This window comes from Lolium rigidum, chromosome 3 (genome assembly GCF_022539505.1).
Source record: "Lolium rigidum isolate FL_2022 chromosome 3, APGP_CSIRO_Lrig_0.1, whole genome shotgun sequence".
NCBI lineage: Eukaryota > Viridiplantae > Streptophyta > Magnoliopsida > Poales > Poaceae > Lolium > Lolium rigidum.
The window spans coordinates 128,359,338-128,383,844 of NC_061510.1; the positions used below are offsets into that span (position 1 = coordinate 128,359,338).

The window sequence follows — 24,507 nt, forward strand, 5'->3', positions numbered from 1 at the left end:
AGTGGCGGCGGCGTATACGAGCTGAAGCTCGTTTTCACGAGTGACTGAAACCAAGCTTCACGTACTCCGAAGATTTGACAGAGTGGAGGGAACAAGGGTTGACGTACTCCGCAGATTTGACAGAGTGGAGGGAACAAGGGTTGATTGGTTGCTATGATTCAAATTGATCTAAAAATACGAGGCTGAAAGGTTTTGAGTAAGGTAGTTGAGAAATCATCGACAAGATCGGACTAAGTGGCCGCAGAGTGGAGCGTTTGGAAATGGCAATACGTAAGAAAGTTTCGGTTTTGATCCTGTGCATTGGATACCACAAGTCCAAGAATCCGAGAAGGGAAACGTAAATTGTTGTATCAGCTATAATCCCGTTCACCTAAGGATCAGCGACCAGTGATCATGTTGTAGGCAATCATTTTTTACTGACCAAGGGCGTTAAACATACACACTACCAAAGTCTTGAAAACCAGAATGAAGCACTGATCCCAAATATAAATTCGTTGTCTACAGAAAACACATGTAAATTTCTTGCACAATGCATGACATTCGAACAAAATTTAGAGGATCCTGGCACTTCGGTAGTAACAGAAGTCTCACAAACATGAGCTGTGTAGCACATGGACACGATGCGACAGCCTAGACCTTGAAGCCTCTGCTGTTCCTCCTTCCTCTGGCCTTCTCAAATTTCCTTCCCTTTGAGCGGACGTAAGGCTTGGTGTGGCTGTGCGGTACACCAGGAGCCTTACCAAAGTGCCTCACTGCCTCACGAGCGTTCTTAGGACCCCTCAGGAGAACCTGGTACAATAAATTTAAATTGTGAGGATTTGCTGGGTGTATCACCAACAGTATAATGGGCCATTACAAGATAGTCAACATTAATAAGATTGTACCATCAACAGCATATTGGGCCATTACAAGATATAGTTAACATTAGAACCCAACACCTAAAAAATGTGCAGAGGAAATAGATTTATGTCTTACAAGATATATTTTCCATATATTAGTTTCTAGATTTTGAATGCATCAATATCTGTGAGTGCAAATTGCAATGTGTGATTAAGTTTTATATATTGTATAAAAAGCTATTCAACTAGTTGCATCAGACAATAAGCAGAGTAAATCACGTTGCAAACGTGCAATGGTATCAAACAATAAGCTGAACATAAGATTATGCATCATATGCTATTGTTCCAAGAAAACAACAAATTGTCAACAAAAACTCAAGAAACTAAAATGGAGACCAGGACAGCAACAAAAACACTCTTAACATTCTATCCTGACATCTCAGGAAAAATGTTAGACCATCTGAATGAATGAAACCAGCAGAAGCAACCCACCACTATGTACTGAGATGAAATAGCAGAATTTTGGTTAGAATATTTGGCACCAAAGCAACTGTAATAACACAATGGGCTGGTAAGACAACCATATAAATTTATGCACCAGCTAAGCTTCCTTGGTCCTGAGTATGGTTCCCAAGAAGAATATAGCAAATGCAAATGTATGCTCAAAATCATTAATGATACTAGAAAGATGTGCAGGTACAAGGCTCAGATCTATCTCAGTTCTCTGGCATAAATTCTCACAAGAAGAACTTGCATGTACGCTAAAAGTTTGTATCAATGCCATAACAGACCAGAGCAGAAAATCAAGAAAAACTGGAAGGATTAAATGAAAAAAAAGTAATAGCTGCATGGCTCATATTAAGAAATTCAACCATTATTTTTCCCTTGTACTTCATGGATTAATCAGAAGCGCGGGTATGATCTAATCACTGCCATCAAGTCAACACAAATTATGTTGGTAAAAACATGGAGAAGAGACAAGCTATGCATGTATCCATTACTTTGACACAGGCCACTCAATCACGAGAAGTGTCATGGCCTGCAACACTGAATGGCATTGTGGATATAGCACAGGCATTGGGGCTTCATTCTTCATAAGATCATGATCTGACAAGCCCGGGGTTAGCACCGTGCAGAAACCATTGTGAACAGGGATCAGCAAACAAAGAAGACAAATGAGGGTTGCATGAAGAAAACATACTCAAGCAGCAATCATATTGCCTACTACAGCCATGGCAACTAAAACGATGTCTTGACACATAAATCAAACCCCTACTTGTGAAGATGGTAGCGCCATGGTAATACCAGTTACTTCCACATTAGCAAGATCAAGAGGATGAATCAAAAGTAATACTAGCACCGACGACAGCATAATGGAGACGGAAGAGATCGGAAGAAGGAATAAAATTATGGAGAAGAGGGGAAACGAGAAAAAGGATGGTGACTCTGTAAATTTCTTGGCACAGCATCCTGAGCCACTTATCATAAATGATTTCCTTCAAACATGACAACGCCTAGGATGGAAGAATAAAGGCTTTCACATTTTTAATGATAATCATTGATGAAAAGTAGCTCAGGAAGCACTAACAGGAAAGTGCACAATGCAAGGCTGTAACATTTCTTTGCTGCAGGGAATCTAACATGTATGGACTTGGACAGTTAAAAAGAAAGATAATCGTGTTCTTTCAGATGCATTCCTAGAAAGGTCAAAGCATCAGGTGATGCAGCCCACAAACTTTTCTTACAAGGCTGGGATGCTGAGATCAATTAATAACTAACTAAAAGTTCACATGCTAAAACTGACAATGCCGACAGTATCAGAAGTACTATATAACAAAAGCTTCTTGTAGTAACAAAGATAGCAGAAACTACAGAACCTAACATGGGAGAGGATTACAGTGAGTTCATTTACTTTAATTCACCAGTTTCACACTATTAACGATTCAAAACATTGAACCCCCATAGCAATTGCTCATATAAACAAGTTCGTGACTAACGAGAATGATAACATAAGGAGAGCAGCATAAATTACCGTGTTCTGTCCAAGAGGAGCACGGAGCGCCAGCTGGTCAAAGGTGAGGCACTCTCCACCAGCATTGACAATGCGGGCCCTGGCCGTCTCGGTGAACCTGAGCGCGGTCACCTTGATCGCGGGCACCTCGTAGACTCTCTTGTCGTCGGTTATGGTGCCAACGACCACGGCGATCTGGTTATCCTGCAGCCCACAATTGCAAAGACGAAAGGGTTCACACAAACTACCCCAGGCCAGGCACGCATCAATCAATATACACCGAATCAAACGAACGTGGAGGAGACACGGATACCTTGCCCTCCATGAACTTGACGAGGCGGCGCATCGAGAGCGGCGGGCGGTTGATCTTGCTCATGAAGAGCCGCTTGAGGATCACGGCGTTGAAGTGGCTCTTGGTCCTCCGCACCAGGAAGCGGTAGAGCTGCGCGCGCAGATCGGGGAACTCAGGAATACGGAAATTCGGGCAGGAAAATGGGGATTGGGATCGGGAGGGATGACGGGGTTTACCTTGACCAGGAGCTTGAGGTAGACATCGTCCGACTTGGGCGCGGTGCGCTTGGTCCTCTTGTTCCGGCCGCCGGCGACGAGGTCGATACCCTGCCAGGAGAGGGGGGACGGTTCAGGTCGGGTCCACGGTTACAGAGATGAGCGTCCGGAGGTCCGAGAGATTTGTTACCATGGCGGCGCGCGGCGGTGACGCAGCTGGAGCGGCGGCGGCGGCGGCGGCGGAGGGGTGGATTCTAGGGTTTTGCGGGCGGGACGAGAGAGTGAGGCTTATATAGGCTTGGCGGTGGTGCGGTCGTGTCGAGTCGAATGGGTTCGAGTCCACCAGGTCGGGTTGTGTCGGGTCCGGTTCGGTGGCTTGGAGAAGAGTTTTTTTTTTTTAAATAACAACGACTACCAGCCTTCTTGCAAAAAAAACATCAATACCTGGTATACATGAATCATTCCACTGGGATAATATACTTGCCTGACCATGGAGGCCTTGCAGTCAACATATGAAGCTGTTTTAATCTGAAAAGAAGTTCATCCTTTGCAGTGAAAAGTAGAGTACCAGGTTTGCAGCTAGTTTTCAAAAGGTAAGGTTTGCATTTATACGACAGGAAAGATAAATTTCAATCACCAAAGATTGCCAACATAGTATCACGTCTCGCCCCAGAAGAAATGTGGTAGGATGTCAAATCTTAGCTGTTAAAAATTCACAAGAACATTTCAACCAAGAGCAAGAGCGCAACCACTGCTACTACCTCTATACATCAACTTAAATCAGCTTGCTAACCCGCAGAAACAGTTCAAAACTATCTACATATATTATGCTCAATATTTTCCAACTTGGCGCACATATATAAGGTTATAATTTGTGACTGTTTCCTACAGAAATTTCACTCGTCTTCAGCTTCTTCATCAGATTCAGAATCTTCAACGATTTGGTTTCTCTTGGCTCTCTTCCTTCGTGCTAATATTTCCTCCTCTTCTCCATCAGATTCAGAATCTTGGACTGTTTGGTCTGTCTTGGCTCTCTTCCTTCGTGCAAATGTTCCCTCCTCTTCTCCATCAGATTCAGAATCTTGGACCATTTGATTTGTCTTGGCTCTCTGCCTTTGTGCTACCATTTCCTCCTCTTCTCCATCAGATTCAGAATCTTGGACGGCATCATCAGGTTGTGCACTACTGGCCTGCAGGTTTTCATCGGCAGGATCATCTTGACCTTCTTCCCCATCCTCGTCGGGGTCACTCTCAGGTGATGCGGCGCTGACTGGAGTAGAATTCCCTTCATGTTGTTCTTCCTCAGATTTCTCCTCACGTTCTTCTTCTGCAGCTTTCTCCTTTGGTTGTATCCGAAAATCTCTTGCTACGCTGCGCTTGGCATACCTCAAAAGGTTCACCTTTGCGAGCTTGCTTAACTGGATTAGATACTTCTCATAATCTTCGACCTGGAAAATAAGATCAGGAATGCACTTGCTCTCCCTTTTGATCTTGGCAAGGGTCCCTTTTTTGTGTGGTTGCTGATTCTGTAATCAAAGAATAAAGATAAATAAATAAAACATGTAATATTTTAACTGAGGTCATGTAAGCAATAGACACCGATGGTGTTTATAGAGTGACACAGACCTCTTGATGATTTTTGACAAAGTTGTAAAGTGGAGCAGTAAGCATCCTGCAAGTTACTTCTGCCAGTTTCTGGAATTTGAGACCAGGTATGAACTGCTTATAACCCTTAGGTGCAATCTGAGACTTTGACATGCTGGCCAAGAGCTTGTAGAACTTCGCAGTCAGTTTCAGAAACTGTTCTGCTTGAGAATCTGAGAATGCACATGTAAAATCAGGGTGCATGGAGGAATGGGACAGTAAAGGAGGTCTTATTAAACCTTCTCAACATACCTTTAAGGCTCATATGAGCGAATGACGAAAGGACGTGGACTACTGATGTTGATCTTGAGTAGAGTGCTTCCTCCCAAAATAGTCTTTGCGTCCTTTCATCTGCTGGTTGATCCTCATCAACGTTAGCAGAACCATAACCTAATGTAAGCATTGCCTTAAGCTTACCAAGACCCCATTCCAGTTCAATAAGCGATGACTCCACCATATGAAGGAAGACAGCAGCAAGCGAATTTTTTGTTTTACAATTCACAATAAGAAATGCCTCAGAAGAATCTCTAGAGTCCTCGTCTCCAGAGGCTAATTTCTCCAACTCTGTTGCCATCTCATGCACAAGAATCATGTCATCTGGAGCTGTCATAAGATGGACAGCGAGTTTTACCACCTCCTGTGCAGTGCTTGGGTTTTGGACAGTTTTCTTTCTACATAAGACTGCAGCCCAATGTCCGACAAGATGCCTTCGTTCAGGATGCAGTTTCCTTGATACGCCAAAAATCAATTCAGTTACAGCCTGCAGAAATGAACACAGACATTAAATTTTTTAATGTGAGAAAATTAGTTTAATTAACTACCAACGCAGACCATTAAGATCCAACCATTGACTTCTATCTTCAATGAGGATTATGTAACATCGTCTCTGGCATGTCTCACTCACACATGCTTAAAACAAACAAAATCAAATCACTAAAGAACTGAAAACAGCAAGTTTGGGCGGGTAAGATATCTCACGGTTGAACAGAGCTTTTGTTCATGACTATCATAAATATGAAAACATCAACTTATCTACATCACGTAAAATTGAACTGTGGCACAACTGCTGCCTGTAAAAACATAAATGGGCCAACAAGGAACATGCGAACTAGGAGGCGTGTGTGAATATTTCCAAAGAAATGGATGGTGCAGAAGCACATCTAGTGTGATTATGCTTATTATGCTAAATCCATGTGAATAATCATCATATTTATAATAATGTTCCAGTGAAACACAATCCATCATGCGTTCAAATCCTCCTCAAATTACCATTAGACTTACCTCAGATTCCCGTAAAAGAGATTGGGAAAGAGCTCGGGCATATAACATCTTCAATATGTTCAGAAACACATTAGTGCCTCTGTTTTCTGGATACTCAGTCAAAGTGGCATCATTGTCAAGAAGCTGGTCAGCTTCCAACATATCCTCTATATTTGAAGGAGCCAAAGATATCAGAAGTTCAATCATGTCACTTGAACAATCTTCTGATACACTCAATTTAAACAGTTCTTTAAAGCATGCCAATGCCAGATATAATTGATCCCTTTTGTTTTCAACTGTTTTCTTCCCTTGGGTTGTGTTCTTGAATCCACCATTCTCTGAATCAAACATAAGCCACCAAATGAGCTTCACAATTGGCTGCGCTAACTTTTTTACATCTTCATACACCATTCTTCTTAGATTTCCAATGGTCACATCACTGGCCTTAGCTGTAAGTGATCTGAACATTTCAAGACAGGCTTTCAGTACAAAAGATAATAGACTGGACCACTGGTTCAACTTAGATTGGCTAGGACGCTGACTGCATTTATCATAATTATCAGCATTGCACAGTTTGACACACATCACTAAGAGTTCATACAAACTTGAATTCGTAAATTTCCCCCTCTTTTCATGTAATTTCGGGAAAGAAGCATTTGAATTTTCCTTGGGTTCATTGGTCTGCCTGTCTGGAGCACCTCTTGAATCCCCTCTTCCTCGCGCAACTTTCTCCCTGTTCTTGCTTGTTTTCCTCTCAAAGACACTGTGTGCATGAACGAGCTCCAGTATTTCTTTTTCTAACTTCTCCTTCGATTCATCAGAAGCTTCCGCTAGTTTTGAAGCGGCAAAATCAACAAAAACCTCTATGATTCCAGGCATACCAGTGTTATTACAATGAACTATCTCCAAAGATGATGAAGTAGAACCAGCTTCTTGGGTCTGTCCTTTTTGATCTATTATAAATCAATAAACTGTAAGCACAAAAGTATGTGTCATATAGAATAGTACAGTTAATCACCAATGAGCTGCCTTTGTCACAAACCTTCTGTGAGACATTTCTTCAAATACTTTTGGATATTTGATAATCCTTTCATGAACAAGTCCCTTGACGAGGATCTTCCATCCTGACAGTACCTTAGGTCATAAGTATAATATGTTTAAAGCCTTTAGTTAAGGATTTCAAAATGAGGAAAGAGCAAACCTCATTATCCTGCGTAGGAGCAAAACCAAAACACTTCCAATATGCATCATTTGGTCGCGAACATTTACTGTTTTGCTGAACTCGAAGAATGCACGAGACACATGACAGTAGGCAATCCAGAGGTTCCACGATGCATACTTTGGCATCCTCAACTTTAAAGCATGAATCCATTTTGAGGGGGCATTCTGCATCCTGAAGCAATTCAGGCAACAATATCCCATTAGAACAACTTTATTAGGCTTGCTAAAAGAATGAATCAACCCTACTACCAAACAGACAGAAGTAGACACAAGAATTTCTTAGGTAGTTTTACCTCTATGTAATAGTTTAGGAAGTGGGGCCACAGGAAATCGAGGACACTATCTGCAACAGCTGGATCAGAGTTAACTATTCGAATGAGACCCTCATACAGGACCATTTTGACTCTAACCTGTAATAGCAGAATAGAGATGTTAGGAACAATATTTGCACTACTAGAGATGAAAGATAGAAGTACTCCTCAATTTGTAAAGCAAGTGATACCTGCTGAGAAAGACATCTGCGAAGCAACCCACTTAATTCTTGAAAGAGGACCCCGCCAACCTCTTGATGTATTTCAGGTAGCTGGCTAGAGCTTGGTTGACTTGATGAGTCTTGAAGAGGATTAGCTTCATTATTCCTATACTCGCTTTCTGTAACAATCAGCTCAACTATAGCATTTGTGGCAGCAATCCGGATAGCATCCTCCCGCTTGAACATGGCCTTCCTTACAACCAATATTATGTAATCCTGAAAATTAAATCCCATTATGATGATTATGCTTGTTTTACAACCACAAAAACAAGGAATAATGCGAAAATCACAGACCTTAAGATCACGGTTGAACTTTGTGAGTGGCAAGATGCAATTGATGAGACCTGTCGATATCTTGTCATTCATGAAGGCAAAATAGTCCAGCAACTCCTTGAGGTGTGCAACATATTCTACCATTGGAAATGGATGGCTCCGGACTAACAATCCAAGCAACCTGTAGGAAAAGGATGGTTTTATGAGGAAAAGAATACACTCCACAAGGTATCAACGGGATTTCGAGCTTCTGTTACCGAAGAACTGGTGCGCTTTGCTGAGGCTTTGCTGAGAGAATCCGGAACTTGCATTGTTCAATTATCTGACCTCAGGGAAACCAAATGGAAACATGGCATGTCATATTAGGTAAGCGTTTAACTGAGTTAATAATCAACAAAAAAAAGATGAGACTGGCTTAATCATACCTCAGTCCGTGCCATTTCGTGGATCTCAAACAATGACTTGAGCATATTAACACCTATTTCTCCAGTGCTCATAACACCTTCACCCGGACCATCCTCCTCCCCTCGGTCACCATCTGAGGCTCCTAACAAGAGAAACCCTACCTGAACGATGCTTGGAACAACATGCTCCCTCCCACCAATGCTCTCGTCGACCTGCATTCATATTAGGCCCAAATTACAATCTCGAAGAGAATTAGGAATCCTATATATGATCAGTTAGCAGTTCACATCACAGATCCAAAATACAAATTCCTCACGGCTTTCATTAATGCCTTCTCGACGCAATGAGCAGTCCGCGTGCTTTCCTCTTTGAGGCAATCCGGCAACCACTTGCAGCGCCTGAAGGACACGAAATCAGAACAAACATATAGGCTAAATAGTACGTCAGAATTAGACAAGGATTGCCCTCACCTGGACATCCGATAATCCCGGCGTGACGTAGCGGCAGCGTCCCGGAGCACGCCCACAGCGTTTTCGCTGAATCTCCGCACGCGTGCCACGGACAGCAGTACTGCCACGGCGAAGCCACTGAGCACGCCCGCGGCGTCGGCCTTGACGGCGGCCACTACCTCCCTTGCCAGTGCAGGGTCCTGCTTAACCGCGAAGGCGACGTGCATGAGCACAGTCCCCTCGACCTGCCGTGCGATGGACGGCGGGGCGCGCGCACGGCGAGTGCCGAAGAAGCGGAGGAGGCCCGCGAGGACGGCGCGGGGGTGGAGCGGCTTGGAGGCGAGGAGGAGGAGCTGGTAGGCGAGCGCAGGGAGGTCCTGGACGTCGGCGGTGGGGAGGAGGGAGAGTACCTTGGCGAGGCAGTCGGGGACGCGGGACCGGAATGGCGCGGGGAGGTCGCGCAGGAGGGAGGCGACGGCGAGGAGGGCCGGAGTGGGCCAGCTGGGCGCGTTGAGGAGGGAGGAGAAGACGGCGGAAGCGGCGGAGGGGGGCGGCGAGAGGGAGAGCAGGGCTGGGAGCAGGGAGAGGTGGTTCGGCGGGGAGGCGGCGGAAAGGGAGAGTAGGAGGTCGGCGAGGGCGGGAGGGGGGAGAGCGCGTAGGAGGGGGACCGCGGCGGAGGGGTCGCGGGAGGCTAGGTGGAGGACGGATTCTACGGTGGGCGGTGGGGGTGGCTGCGACGACGGAGCGCCGTCGACGGCGGCGGCCGACATCGCCGGCGAACGGGCTGCCGGCGGGGAGTTTGGGGAATCAGGCGGGAGGCAGGTGGGGTTTTCGCTCGCCTTTCCTAGGCGGAATTCATCACCCGCGGGTGATGGGTATAAACCATCGCCCGCGTGCTGGTGAGTTGGGCCGCGGCCCATCAACAGGCACAGGCAGGGAAGCAGTAGGTCTCGGGTTTTTCCGGTTTTTGTAGAATTTTTTTCTGGTTTTTTTGGGTTTCAATTTTATTTTGATTTTTGATTTTTTTCTTTTTCCTTTTTAATTTTTTTTAAAGTTAAGCAAATTTCAAATTCGAACAAATTTCAAAGTAAGAAAATTTTAAATCTAGGCAATTTTTAAATCTAAGCAAATTTTGAATCTGGGAAAATTTGAAATCTAAGAAATTTTTGAATATGAGAAAATTTCAATTCTGAGAAAATTTCAAATCTAAAGAAATTTCAAATTTGGAAATTTTTGAAAGAACCAAACTAATGAGCCAGACCCATTAACGGTTTCCCCTTAGCGATGAGGCGAGTCGCGTGAGCTACCGTAGCCCGGGAGATGGGCTGGCTCATATGAGCTGTGACATCATTATGTAGGCCTACCAAGGGGTCTGTAGTTTGTATACCGGTAGGGCTAAACATAAATATGGAATCTAGCTCCGGTTCATATTACTCGCCGCTAACATGGATCTGTCTATAATTAAAATGTATCTAGATACGTCTAAAATAGAGATAAGTAATATGAATCGGACGGAGTAGAAAATTTCGAGGCTTCGTTTAGATGCTTGTATTGCAAAGGTAGGAACTACATTGGGTTGTGTGTTCAATACCTAAAATATTGATAGTATCTCATCAACATCTAATATCTAGTTTGAATCCATATACCCTTCGAATACTCTTTGATACGGAACATAAGGAATTTCATAGCTCATGATTCTCTTTAGATAGCGCATTAGTCATTACTCTCTCTCAAGAGAATACCAATGATCATCTCCCGGGATTGCCATAAACCGGTTTAGTTTGCTCACAACAAACGAGATGGCATGCCTCATACCGCAAGCTAAAGACATGAGCGAGCAAATAATTTAGGGTGTCTCAATTGATCTCTACCTAGTATCCTCTTGATTCTTTTGAAGGAACACACTAGGATTATAAGTCGTGGGAGAAGATTTGCAATCAACATATCTAAATTTGCTCAACACATTTTTCACATAGGGAGATTGCATAAATGTAATCCCATTACTTTCATCTCTCAATAACTTGATTTATAGGATAACATATGTTTCTCCATGAAATTTCATTCCAAAACTCTGAGATAAAATTATTTTGACCTCCTCAATCACCTTGAGACTTGTTTCAAAAATTAGTGTATCAGTTGACCGCCTGACTTGCCTGACAAAGACCCAACGTAAAGAAACCGGCACCGGTTGATTTTCCCTAACAAAACTCGAGTGAAGAACACGTATGGAGTGGGACTCTCGGAGAATGGCCGAACAAACAAAGAATTCTACTTTTGATGAAAACAAAACATTTGAGAGTTAGCAAAGATGTAACATTTTAGGCCGGTTTACAGAAATTTGACTAACGCATCCAAATATTCACTAATTACAAGTGTAATGGTAAATAGCATGTGAAAATGGACTAGTTCGTTTTTTTTTCGAGAATACACCATGGAGAGGTGTATCAATCATATAGAAGGGGTGCCAAGAGGCAAAGAAGGGCTGCCAACAAGAGGTGGCAGGTCCTCACCCTAAGCCTACTCTCCTAGTTGCCACGGTGTAGCTACAGGTTCAGGAAAAACAAAGAAAGAGCTGCGGAAAAGCTTCGCAAGCTTCCACCTATCGCACTCCTCCCTAATCGTAAATAGCATGTGAAAATGGACTAGTGCGTGGAAATCTGAAATTTTGGTTGTGGACCACTAGATGGTGTACTACGCACGAAAACCCTGGAGTTAATAATATACATTTCACTGATATCGCCCTTGACTCCTTGAGTCTATTCATTGTGAGTTGGACCCGGAATCCTATATTCGAGAACAAGAAAACGAACCAAAAAATCATGAAAAAAAAACAAAAACAACTTGGTCCCGAATCAAGTCAAATCTGCAGCCCAACCACACTGTTCAAATCAGTTTTTATCACCACCGATCCGTTCAAATCGGTGAGAACTTAATCATAAATGTTTTTGTTCAGATCAAACTCAAAACTCAGAAGAAAAAAATTTAAAAAAGGAACACATATGTGCATAGCTTGGTCTAGACCAAAACTCGCATGGCTTCGAGAGCGGGAATGGACCGATCAGCTAGGGCCGAGCGTTGGGGCCACCGGATCTAGCACCGGTGACGGTGGTAGCTAGAGATTTTTTTCCCCAAATGTGGCGCTCGAGGTCTAATTCACCGAGAGCACCATCTGCACCTCGTCGTCGATATCCCAGCTCGAAGACGAACTCTCCCTGTATTCGACATCAATCGATTCAGCCTCGTTTTCGGAAATAAGAGAGCAAACATAGGAGTGAGAGGTGGGAAAGAACATAACCAAGGATGCGACGGAAAAAAAAAGTTGGATACCTAATTGTAAAATGGATGGAGGTGTGATGGTTGTTAACGATCTGGCCCTTTGTGCACAATCTAGTGGTTCATATCAAAAAAAAAATCAAACTTTGAGAAACTAGTTCAATAAATACGTCTTATAGAGTTGGGGAGTTGCATCCCATCGGTCTGACTGAAGTGTGAAACGACAGCATTTTTTTTTTCTGAGATGGAAGCGACAGCATGTTGACGTAGAACAAGCCGTGATCCATCGAACGGTTAGAGCATCTCCACTCGTCTCCCCACAGATCCCCATGGCCATTTTTTTTCATCCGGACGGTGAAAAAGGCCCAGTCAGGCCCCCGGTTTCTCGTTTTGGTCCGGATTTGAGCCTATTTTCGTCCGGACTCCCCATGCCATCCTCGGTTTCCCGGGGGGTCTCCCGGGGACTCCGGATAAAGCTAAACCAACCGCCCACGCCCACGTGTCTCCTCTTTCGTCCGGATTCCCCGAGCCATCCTCTTTTTCCCCGAGAAACGCCGCTTGGGGAGCACACGACTGGGAAACTACTCCTCCCCACGCCAAATCTTCCTCCAATCCGGACGAAAATTTCGCCGGATTTGGGCGTGGGGAGCGTCAACGAGTGGGGATGCTCTTACACATATGTATCCACGCATCAAAGCTTATCGTGTTTTTTGTGCTTTGGTCCCGTTTTTTTTTCTTGTTGGATAAAAGGCAACGGTCTCGGTTAATGTTAGAAAACCGAGCTTCCGTCGTTTAACTGTAAGAGCATCTCCAGCCGCGCCTTGCGTCTCCCAAACGGCGTCGGATCAAGCATTTGGGGAACGTGTTTTGTTCGTGCCGTGTTTAGAGGACGTCGCTCCCCAGCCGCGTCTCCCAAACGCCGCCCCCAAACTTTTCTTTTAAATTGAAGTACTCTTGTTTTTTGCATTTTTATTTTAATAAAGAGAGGAAACATTCCACAAACTAATATATAATTGGGAACATGGTTTACATAGATTAAGGCATAGTTTGGAACATGGTTTCCACAAACTAATACATAGTTTGAACCATGGTTGACACAAATTAGAACATTGGAAAAATGAGAAAACCTAACTAGTGTTGGCATCGCAAATTTCGTGTGTTGGCTGCCAAGAAAGAACACTCCCAGGCACTCCAAGTCACCCAAACTGTAAAATCCAGCCGGTGATGATAGCCATGTTGGTCCTTTCGAGGAAGAACATCCAGAAACCTCCGTGCCTATTTTCGTTGCGAATAAACAACACTCAATCGTCCTCCTCATCGATGTCGTCGTGGTAGTGCTGGCGGCAGCGCGTGTCGTCGAACACCTTGACGCTTATATCGGCATCGTCAAGGTAGGAGAATGTGAGCACGCAGCCGGCTTCGAGGTCGTGGTAGCGCGCGAACTTCTCCCAGCCGGTGTGGAGGTACATCTTGTCGCGCCCCTCGAAGAGCATGTCCACCGGCAGCAGTCGCAGCCAGCCTCCCGCAGATGCAGCGCGGCTGGCTCGTTGCCGGTGACAAAGTCGGTGAACTTGTCTGGCAGCCTCTGGATGCCGAGTGGGTCGCCCTTGATGACGACGACAAACTCGAACATCACTTGCTCCTCCTCCTCCTCCTGCAGGCCCGACGATGAAGACGACGGTGCCACGGCCACGACCACGACCACAGCCGCGACCTCGGCCTCTGCCTTTGCCTCTACCAGCCACGGCGTCGACTCTTGAGATGGTGGCAACTAGGTTGGGGAGAGAGGTGCTAGGATTTGTGTGTGAGGGACGACGAGAGAGCGCCCCTTTTTATAGGCCGAAGGGAGGGTGGGGAGCGGTGGCGCTCATTAACGCCGGCAGGCAGAGCTAGACGCGACGATGTGCTTTGCTGCGCCTCTGCGGGAATTGCACCGTCACTGCGTGGTAATAACTTCAGTCGCGAGGTAGGCGACGATTAGGTTAAAACTTCAATGTGCCGCTGACGCGTCGGTCCTGCCACTCCTCGCCTCACTTTTCGTTGTGTTCGTCATGCCCGGAGCGTCCTCAGTCAAAGATCGTAAAGTGTTTTAGGGTTTTCGTGGGGCAATGCCTCTCCACGTATCTCTTTATATAGATCAGCTGTGTACATACAACGTACAATAATACATGACAGGTATAATACATCTAGACCTACTTTAACATCCCCCTCAATCTGAACTTTTACTCGTACAAGATTCATATTGGTACTAAATCGGTCTAGCATCTGTCGAGTAGCTGGTTTAGTGAACACATCAGCTAGCTGATCACTGGAAGAGATAAACCTGACCTGAAGAGCTCCAGACGCCACGCGCTCACGCACAAAATGAAAATCGATCTCAATGTGCTTGGTTCTTGCATGAAAAACTGGATTAGCGGTCAGGTAAGTCGCCCCTAAATTATCACACCACAATATGGGGATGCGCTGCCGAGATACTCCCAACTCCTTGAGAAGAGACTCTATCCAAATAGCTTCAGCAGCGCCATTTGCCAATGCTTTGTACTCTGCCTCAGTACTTGATCTTGAGACAGTAGGCTGTTTCTTCGAACTCCAAGAGATGAGATTCGGACCAACAAAGATAGCATAGCCTCCTGTGGTTCAACGATCATCCACACATCCTGCCCAATCCGCGTCAGTGAAGACACTAATACCAGTCGAGGATGACTTGCGAAACAGCAGTCCTGTATTCAGCGTGTCCTTAACATAACGCAGGATGCGCTTGACTGATTCCCAATGAACATCAGTTGGCTGTGACAGGAACTGACAGACTTTGTTTACCGCAAATGATATATCTGGTCGGGTGAGGGTCAAATACTGAAGGCCTCCAACAACACTGCGGTATCGGTGAGAATCCTCAATACCTAGGGGAGTGCCAGACTCACGAGAGAGATGTTCCGTCACATTCAGCGGCGTAGAAGTGGGTCGACAATTCTCCATACTCACACGGTGCAAAAGATCCAATGCATACTTCCGTTGAGTGACAGTCATCCCCCCAGAATTGTAGGACGCTTCAAGACCCAAGAAATAGTCCAGTGCACCAAGATCCTTGATGGGAAAACTGGCAGAAAGGGCACGCACAAGACGATCAGCCGCCCCTTGGGTAGAACCAGCAATGACAATATCATCGACGTACACCAACATGTATATCTGGACACCATCCCGAGAGAATGTGAACAACGAAGTGTCAGCCTTCGAAGAGACAAAACCCAGATCTGCCAAGAGAGCACTCAGGCGAGCATACCAAGCGTGCGGAGACTGCTTGAGGCCATAGAGAGCTCGCTGTAACTTGCACACATGAGAAGGATATCGCTCATCCTCAAAACCGGGTGGTTGGTGCATATACACATCCTCGGACAGGAAACCATAAAGGAAAGCATTGCTGACATCAATCTGACGGAGACTCCATCCACGAGACACTGCAAGGGAGAGAACCAGTCGCACGGTGGCTGGCTTGACGACTGGACTGAATGTATCACCATAGTCGATACCATGCCGTTGAGTAAAGCCCCGAGCGACAAGTCTGGCCTTATGTTTATCAATAGAACCATCAGGCCGATGTTTGGTCTTGAAAATCCACTTGCATCCGACAATGTTAACGCTGGGCGGTCGAGGAACCAAGACCCATGTCCTGGTATGATGAAGTGCAGCCACCTCATCAGCCATGGCAGCCCGCCACGCAGTCTCGCGAAGTGCATCGCGATGAGACACGGGCGCGGCAAAGAAGGCACGCCGGCCAATGTCATAACGGACAGTACCGTCAGTGTATGTCTTCTCGCGACGAGTGTTGTCGCGGGCGCGGGTGATCATGGCGTGTCCTGGAGCAGCCGCAGGCGTCGCGGTCGAGGGAGCAGGGGAACCCTCGACGGGAGGAGACGCGGGCTGATCAACGCCGGGTGCCGCCCCAGGCGGAGAGGGGACCGCGGGCGGAGAGGGACAAGCCGGCCCATCGCATGGCGCACTGGGCGCCGTCGGACCGGTGGACGTGGGCGCTGCATGCGGCATCGGATCCCGCGCCTCCGCATGCACGTCGATCACCGAGGCGGGCACGTCGAGCACCGCCCCATGCACGTCGGTTTCCTGCACACAAGGACTACCAGGCACATTAATCGGCAAATGAGATAAGTCATATTTGCGCATACAGTCACTCGTCACCGGTTCATCGGAGGGAAACGAAATCGCTTGTTTCAAGGTGGAGACATCGACGGTAACACCGGGAGTGGAGTACGGGAAGACTGACTCATCAAAAACGACATCACGGGAAATATAAATACGGCCCGTGGAGCGGTCTAGACACTTGTACCCCTTGTGCATCGGGCTATACCCCAAGAAAACGCACATCGTGGATCGGAAAGACAACTTGCGAGTATTGTACTTCCGCAAACTAGGCCAGCAAACACATCCAAAGACACGGAGAAAGGTGTAATTGGGTTGGACCTTAAGAAGCCGAAAGAGAGGTGTATCTTGCTGTAGCACAGGTGTAGGCATGCGATTAATGAGATAGAAAGCGGTGAGAAAGGCTTCATCCCAATACCGAAGCGGGAGGGAGGAGTGCGCAAGCAACGCAAGGCCGGTTTCCACCAGATGGCGATGCTTGCGTTCAGCAATCCCATTTTGCTGCGATGTGTGAGGACACGAGACGCGATGGGAGATGCCAAGACGCTGGAAATAGCTGTGCAACTTATGATACTCGCCACCCCAATCCGATTGAACGGCTTTGATTTTGGTGTTCAACAGACGCTCCACATGCGCCTGGAAGGTGTAAAAGACATGCTCAACATCAGACTTATGCTTGAGAAGATAAATCCAACAGAAACGGGAATAATCATCGACAAAGCTAACATAATATTTATACCCTCCCGAGGATGCAATAGCTGGACCCCATACATCCGAATGAATTAACTCAAGAGGTGCAGTAGAAATACGATGAGAATTATTATAAGACAATTGTCGACTTTTGGCACACTGACAAGCATCACAAACTGAAGTCTGATTATTGGAAGAACACACTAAATCATTTTGCCTAACAATAGCTTGAACGACATTATTGGTGGGATGACCAAGGCGACGATGCCAATGAGGCGAAGAGGTCTTCACGCCGGAGAGCGCTCGGCGCGACGATGGATGCAGAACTCGACCAAAAGGGACGGGGTACAGTCCGTCTTTGCTTCTACCGTGGAGCAGAATTTTCTTCGTGACCTTGTCCTTTACAAGGAAAAAGAACTTATGAAACTCAACAAAAACATTATTGTCGGAGACAAGGCGATAAACGGAAAGGAGGTGGTTATGAATATGTGGGACACGGAGGATATTATTCAGTTTCAACGATGAACCAGGTAAAGACGAATGACCAATATGCGAAATAGACAAACCTGCACCGTTGGCCACCTGAACTTGATCCTTCCCGTGGTAGCGGTCATGAACGTGGAGACGTTCGAGATCACTCGTCAGGTGATCGGAGGCACCAGAGTCGAGGTGCCGCACCGTTCGTTGGAGGATGTCGATGCAGAGTTGCCTGTGCGCTGCTTTGGATCATAGCGCCGGCGACAGTCATTCGCGTCATGCCCCCAGATATCACAGATTTGGCACTGGGGGCGCCACCTGCGACGCCCTCCTCCATTGCGGCCATTGTTGCCGCCATTGCCGTCATTGCGGCGACGGTCTTGGCCACCTCCACCGTGACCACCAGACCCCTGTCCGTTGCCTCCTTGGACAGGGCCATGCTGTCCCTGCGAGCCACCACCTGCGGGACGACCACCGCTGGGGCGAGACGAGTCGCCCGCGCGCCCTGAGTTGTTGAAGTAGGGGCGAGACGCGGCGTTAGCCGAGGATGTCCAGTCCTCGGGATCCGCCTGCTGCTGCTTCTGAAGGCCCTCATAGTTGAGGACGGTCCTGTAGAACATGGCCAGCGTGACAGGCGTGGTCGCGAAGTCCATGGACGCCGCGATCGGGTTGTACGCAGCTTCCCAACCCGGTGAGCATGTAGTCGATGATCTCGTCATCGCGGAGAGGGAACCGGCGGCGGCCATGGCGTCGGCGAGAGCCTTCACCTTCTGCATGTACTCGCTGGCGGACTTGTCTCCCTTCTTCAGTCCTTGGATCTCGCGCCGAAGGGCACGGATGCCGGCGCGGTTCTCGGCGGAGAACATGGCGTGGACGGCGCTCCAGGCCGCCTCAGCCGTTGCGCAGCCGATGAGCTGGGCCGAGACTTCCTCGTGCATCGACCCGAGAAGATGGCCGAGGACGCGTTGGTCCAGGGTCCACCATTGCGCATACGCTGGGTTGTCGACGTCGCGCGCGGCGTCACCGGTGCCTTCCCGGATGGTGCGCGACGGTGCTGGGTGCGAGCCGTCGAGGAAGCCGTGGAGACGTGCACCGGCGAGGTTGGGAAGGGCGAGGGCCTTCCACAACATGAAGTTGCTGCCATTCAGACGAACGGCGATGGGCGGGAGAACCGGGACTGCCGCCGTGTCCGACGGCGGCGTGACGACGTGGCCCGCCACGGCGGCGTGGACGACTCGCGCTGGAGGTGGTCATCAGCGCAAGGCTGGAGGAAGGGTGCTGGGCCATCGCAGCGGCGGCGGCGAGCGAGATCGCGGCGGCGGCGGACTAGGCGCGGCGGCGGCTAGCTAGGGTTTTGCTAGCTGCGGCGGCGAAGGAGCCAGATGGCTCTGATACCAAGTCAAAGATCGTAAAGTGTTTTAGGGTTTTCGTGGGGCAATGCCTCTCCACGTATCTCTTTATATAGATATACAACGTACAATTATACATGACAGGTATAATACATCTAGACCTACTTTAACATCCTCTGTATAGCGGGGACGAGCTCAGAACGCCGAACACCGTATTGGATCGCGCCGGACGAAAAAAACCTTTGAGGCGCGCAGTTGAAAATATTTTTTGTCCGGCGCTCCCCAATCCCTTTGGGGGCGCGGCTGGAAATACTCTAACAACACACAGAATCAGGAAAATTGGTAGTCCAGCCGAGACGTGTCCTCGGTCCCGTCGACATACCGAGGTCGACCAGGCGGCGCCCGTCCATAACAACATCCGATGCTTGAAGCAAGTAGGATGTGTGCTTGTACGAAAGCGCAGACCAGTGCGCGTAGCATCTCATTCCGAACGTTGCCGTGCGCTGGTGCGCATCGGCCGCTCGATCACAGAGAGAGAGGAAAGGCAAGCAAATTCCTCGTCGACCTGTTCCGTCAGATTACCTGCTCCGCGATCTGCCCTGCTAATCGCGACGCGATACGCGATTACTACTTACTTTGCTAGTCGACGACGACGACGGCGTCACCCTCTCCCCGTCGATCTATCACCGTCATTCTTCCCTGACGTCCATGTCTCCGGCCGGGCATGGGCGGGCCACGCCGGACAGGGACTCGGTGACGCGCCACGCCGGAATATCGGAGAGGCTTTATCGGCTGCGGTGTAGCCAGCGCATTGTACGGAGCTTGCTCCCGCTCCCGGCCGCGTCGCCTCCACGGCGCGACGTGTCCGCCGTCCAGAATGCGCGTCGACCTCCGCCGTCTACTCAGCTCGATCTCTTCCGCTCCCATGCCCTGGACGACGTCACTTTCCGCTACCTTTCGGCCTCTCAGTGGCGTGCGTCTGGATTCTGCATCATGCCATCCCCGACTAATTAGTAATCAATCTATCTAATTAAGCTACCAACTCTACTGAGCCGAGCGACTGAGCGGGTCCAAAAGCTACTGAAACTGTGGTGATCTGGCCCGCCGACAAGCCAGAATCGGAGTTCCAAAGTGCTTAATTAACGAACCAGCGACGTAGTAGGGCTTGGTTATCCACAGTAGTCGTTGGAATGTTGGGCTTACCGGCTGCTTACCTACGTGCTAGGAAAAGCAAAGCTTTTGTGGCTAGGAAGCTGAGGTGAAATCCAAGGCCAAGAAAATCCGCTTCCCTGCTCTCCGTGGAATGCCACGACTGTCTACCGACCGACCTGCCGGCCTATATGTGGCCCCCTTGCAGATACGCTGCCTACCAGCATTTGTTTTAGTAGTAAAAAGAAATCTCATGTGTGCTCATCGGACAAGATCCTCATTAAACCGAACACTCAAAGAGAGTGTTGAGGATACCAGTCCCGTCTCTCTATATATGGTCACTTGTGTGAGAGGCATAGCTTGACATCTCATTCCTATACAGCTCCTGCTTCTTACGTACGTACCGTGCAACAAGCTAGCTCCAATGGCCGATCCAAGCTTCTTCGTCGGAATCCTCGGTCAGTTCACTCATGCTTCCTTCATGGTCACATCCTCTTCCTTGGTTAACTCACACGACTCTCACCATCATTCTTTGTTTCTTCGATCTGTCTCTGCAACAGGGAACATAATCTCCATACTGGTCTTCACCTCTCCAATGTGAGTTCAGCTACCTAGCAGCTAATAACTTCGATCATCCGCGCGTGTTGTATTTAGTTAGCAGTAGCACGATCGGCCGAGAAGCTCATCATGTTAATCTGGTGTCTCTTTAATTAATTCAGCGGGACGTTCCGGAGGGTAGTGAAGAACAAGAGCACGGAGGAGTTCAGGTGGCTGCCGTACGTGACCACCCTCCTCTCCACCTCCCTCTGGACCTTCTACGGCCTCCTCAAGCCCGGCGGCCTCCTCATCGTGACCGTCAACGGTGCCGGCGCCGCGCTGCAGGCCATCTACGTCGCGCTCTACCTCGCTTACACCCCCAGGTGAAAGATTGCTGCACTAGCCAATTGAACCAAAAATTCGAACTGATGGAAAGAGACTAAGCAGTGTATTTATATTCAACCAGGGACACCAGGATGAAGATGGCCAAGGTCGTGCTCGCCGTCAACGTCGGCTTCTTCGCCGCCGTCGTCCTGGTGGGGCTTCTCGCGCTGCACGGCGCCGTCCGGCTCTTCGCGGTGGGGCTGCTCTGCTCCGCGCTCACCATCGGGATGTATGCCGCGCCCATGGCCGCAATGGTTAGTGCTACTACAAACATCGATCACCCTCTACCGCCTTCAGTAGTAAAAGCTTTTGTTGATTTGCAGTAATGCCTCACGCGCGGTAGCTTTTCCTTTCAGTCAGAGTCAAAGTACCTTTAGCCGGACAAAGTCATTTTTCCAACATTCTTTACAAAACATGGAATGTCTGGAATTTCGTAAGCCCCAATAAACTTGTGGACGCGTGTGGTGCAAATGAGATCGTGGATGCAATTTCTCATGGCGAGAGTGGAGAGATTTTGGCCTACCTCAAATGACCAATCACGTCCGTCTCCCTAGGGTGTTTGGTCTGATATCGCTTTCTTCGATTTACTCCGTATACAAGAGAATAGCACTCCCCAAATCGTCCTTAAATCGAACCAGACCCCTCACCTTAAATCGGCACCTTGGTCCCATCTGTGATCTTTCCAGCTAGCAGCTAGGCTTGATGGGTTTGTTCAGTCTGGAGCTCAATTTTAGATTTTGATTCCATGGACACGCAGGCTGTTCAGTCTGGAGCTCTGTGCATGTGCCGACATGTGGCACGGTCGGTCTAGTGTAACTATGTAACGAGTGGCATAGTGGAGCTTAATAACTGAACAAAACTTACTCATGATTTGATATGCATGCAGATGACGGTAGTGAAGACCAAGAGCGTCGAGTACATGCCCTTCTTCCTGTCATTTTTCCTCTTCCTCAACGGCGGCATCTGGAGCGTCTACTCCTTGCTCGTCAAGGACTTCTTCATCGGGGTACGTACCTAGCGCGGATGCATCATCGATCATCATATATGAACATTTCATGACCATACATGCCATATGTATACATAGACTCAATCTGAGACTAACTGAAGCTCTGAATCATGCTTAGATCCCCAACGCCATGGGCTTCGCGATGGGCACGGCGCAGCTGGCGCTGTACATGGCGTACCGGAACAAGAAGAAGGCGGTGGCGCTCAAGGTCGACGACGGGCCGGAGGTTGACGAGGAGAAAGGCGTGGTGCACCTGATGGGGCAGGTGGAGCTGGGGCAGCGGAAGGTGCCCTCGCTGAAGAAGGGGACGAGCCTGCCGAAGACGGTGTCGCTGGCGTCGCCGCTCAACGGGATCGGGCACATCATCAAGGCCCTGTCCGCCACGCCCCTGGAGCTGCGCAACGTCATGAGCCAGCACGAGCGCGTCCGCGACGAGGACGCGAACGACGACGACGAGGGGCGCCACACCTACCCGTCAAAGTGACATACTGATCGATCGATGTTGACATACTCCTACCTTAGCTAGCGCATGAAGATAAAGTGTGTACGGGTTATGCGTAATGCGCTTGTACAGTGTGGAGAGTGATGTGAAATCATCGTCTATAGGGCTAGGGCGTGCTTATTTGGGGGCGGAAATCGCGCGAGGGAAAGGCCGGCTACTTGTTTTTTTTTTAACAGAAGGCTCGAAAGCCCAACTTTAAATTAACAAAGTCATCAACCGGCCACGAGTTACAACAGGACACCACACCACGCACACCATGGCAAGAAAGATACAAGGGTACACACAGAACGAATTACAGCACTGCACTATGAGCGAGGACAAGCTTGCCGAAGTGCAGACCGCCGTTGTTCGACACCAAGGACACCAGCCGAAGGCACGGCGAGGCATTGCCCGGAGCAGAATTGTAGTCTTGAATCCGAGGAGAACAGCCAGAACTCCGAGCACCAGAAGCACCAACCTGTTCTCATGCCGAAGAGGGCCCCTGCCCTCTCGCCTGGCTCGAAGGCGTCGAACCATCGAACATGAAGCTCACCCGAGAGCTGCAGAGGTGTTGGGCTCCAGACCTGACGCCACCCTGGAAAGACTACCTTGACGAAGATCACACCATACCGGCCACACTGCTGAGCACTTGGACATCCACCAGCGACGAGAAATTCGCCGGGAGCACTGCGCAGAGGACGGGGCAGAATTGCCCAAAGCTGCAACCTTCAGCTCCGCCACCCTACCCAAACCTCCCCAGGCGGCGCCTCCAAGAAGGTCACGGCGCAGAAGCGCGTCGCCGCCGCCCAATCAGCGAGATTTTGGACTTTCGTCCGGGAGGTTGGGAAAAGGTGAACAGGAGCCAAGGCCAGCAGCTACTACCTCAGAACCGACGTGAACCGTAGATCCACGCCGCAGACACCGCCCGTCGCCGCCTCACATCCCGAGGAGGCGAGGACGCCGGACCGAGGCACCCACCACGATGCCCGCCGCAGGACATCGGGGGAGACGAAGCCAGTGCCCTCGCCGCTCGTCGAACAGACGCATCGGGGCCACCCACCCGAGGCAGCCCAGATGAGGCCCAGACCTAGGCCCGCTGGCTCAGATCTGGGCCCGCCGCCGCCACCCATGGCCAGGGGCACGTCGACGCAGGGCTGCGCCAGCCAGCCAGAAGCCGCGCCGCCACCCCGCCGGAGTTGTGTCTTCACCACGCCGTGGTCAGGCCACCGCGCCGCCGCGCCACCACAGCCACGCGGGGGAGAGAGGAGCCCCGCCGCCGCCGGCGCCCCGGGGCTATGCCCGGCGGCACCCTCGGCGGCGGCGAGGGAGGGACGAAGGAAGGAGGGCCGAAGGTTGGGGGAGGTGAGGGTTTGTTATCACCAGAATTTGACCAGGTCAGAGGTGGGCCGCGATCAAGATGGACTTGAAGATATACATATGGAAGAGATATGTAAATCGGCCTTGTTAACCAAGTTTGGGCTAGTTAGCCCGTGTATCTCTGTAGTAGGTTACGTAAAGTTAGAATTTATCTCGTGCACGGTTTGGTGCACGCCCACATTAGAAAGTCCGCTGGACTATAAATATGTACCTAGGGTTTATGGAATAAACAACAACCAACGTTCAACACAAACCAATCTCGGCGCATCGCCAAACTCCTTCGTCTCGAGGGTTCCTCCGGTAAGCACCATGCTGCCTAGATCGCATCTCGCGATCTAGGCAGCACTGAGCCTGCCTAGTTGTTCATGCGTTGCTCGTGCTGAAGCCTTTTTGATGGCGAGCAACGTAGTTATCATAGATGTGTTAGGGTTAGCATTGTTCCTAGTATCATATGCTTTCGTAGTGCAACCCTTGCGCATCTAGCCGTCCCT

The 24,507-nt window shown here is 48.9% G+C and overlaps 3 protein-coding genes, 2 non-coding genes and 1 pseudogene across 5 annotated transcripts; 1 reads left to right on the plus strand and 5 right to left on the minus strand.

Moving 5' to 3' along the window:
• Positions 1 to 453: 453 nt before the first annotated feature.
• LOC124698217 (60S ribosomal protein L18-3) lies at positions 454 to 3,577 on the minus strand. Its single transcript, XM_047230726.1, has 5 exons — positions 3,548 to 3,577; positions 3,379 to 3,468; positions 3,164 to 3,292; positions 2,872 to 3,054; positions 454 to 789 (listed from the first exon to the last, which is right to left on the minus strand). Exons 1-5 carry the CDS (start codon positions 3,548 to 3,550, stop codon positions 631 to 633), a joined length of 564 nt encoding a protein of 187 aa, XP_047086682.1. The 5' UTR covers positions 3,551 to 3,577; the 3' UTR covers positions 454 to 630.
• Positions 1,538 to 1,625, minus strand: LOC124704845 (annotated as a pseudogene).
• Positions 1,689 to 1,774, minus strand: LOC124705026. The gene has a single exon (XR_007003876.1). It is a non-coding gene; the product is annotated as a small nucleolar RNA U36a (small nucleolar RNA).
• On the minus strand, positions 1,826 to 1,975 carry LOC124705053. Its single transcript, XR_007003901.1, has one exon. It is a non-coding gene; the product is annotated as a small nucleolar RNA snoR134 (small nucleolar RNA).
• Positions 3,578 to 4,093: 516 nt separating the features above from the next.
• LOC124695515 (Fanconi anemia group I protein homolog) lies at positions 4,094 to 10,061 on the minus strand. The gene is made up of 13 exons (XM_047228353.1): positions 9,163 to 10,061; positions 9,009 to 9,090; positions 8,713 to 8,904; positions 8,545 to 8,609; positions 8,309 to 8,468; positions 7,985 to 8,230; positions 7,776 to 7,892; positions 7,463 to 7,654; positions 7,304 to 7,385; positions 6,283 to 7,214; positions 5,254 to 5,761; positions 4,984 to 5,174; positions 4,094 to 4,883 (listed from the first exon to the last, which is right to left on the minus strand). Exons 1-13 carry the CDS (start codon positions 10,059 to 10,061, stop codon positions 4,254 to 4,256), a joined length of 4,296 nt encoding a protein of 1,431 aa, XP_047084309.1. The 3' UTR covers positions 4,094 to 4,253.
• A 10,429-nt stretch (positions 10,062 to 20,490) lies between these two features.
• Positions 20,491 to 22,686, plus strand: LOC124698218 (bidirectional sugar transporter SWEET16-like). Its single transcript, XM_047230727.1, has 6 exons — positions 20,491 to 20,689; positions 20,792 to 20,828; positions 20,951 to 21,151; positions 21,235 to 21,406; positions 22,039 to 22,158; positions 22,277 to 22,686. Exons 1-6 carry the CDS (start codon positions 20,656 to 20,658, stop codon positions 22,640 to 22,642), a joined length of 930 nt encoding a protein of 309 aa, XP_047086683.1. The 5' UTR covers positions 20,491 to 20,655; the 3' UTR covers positions 22,643 to 22,686.
• Positions 22,687 to 24,507: the final 1,821 nt, after the last annotated feature.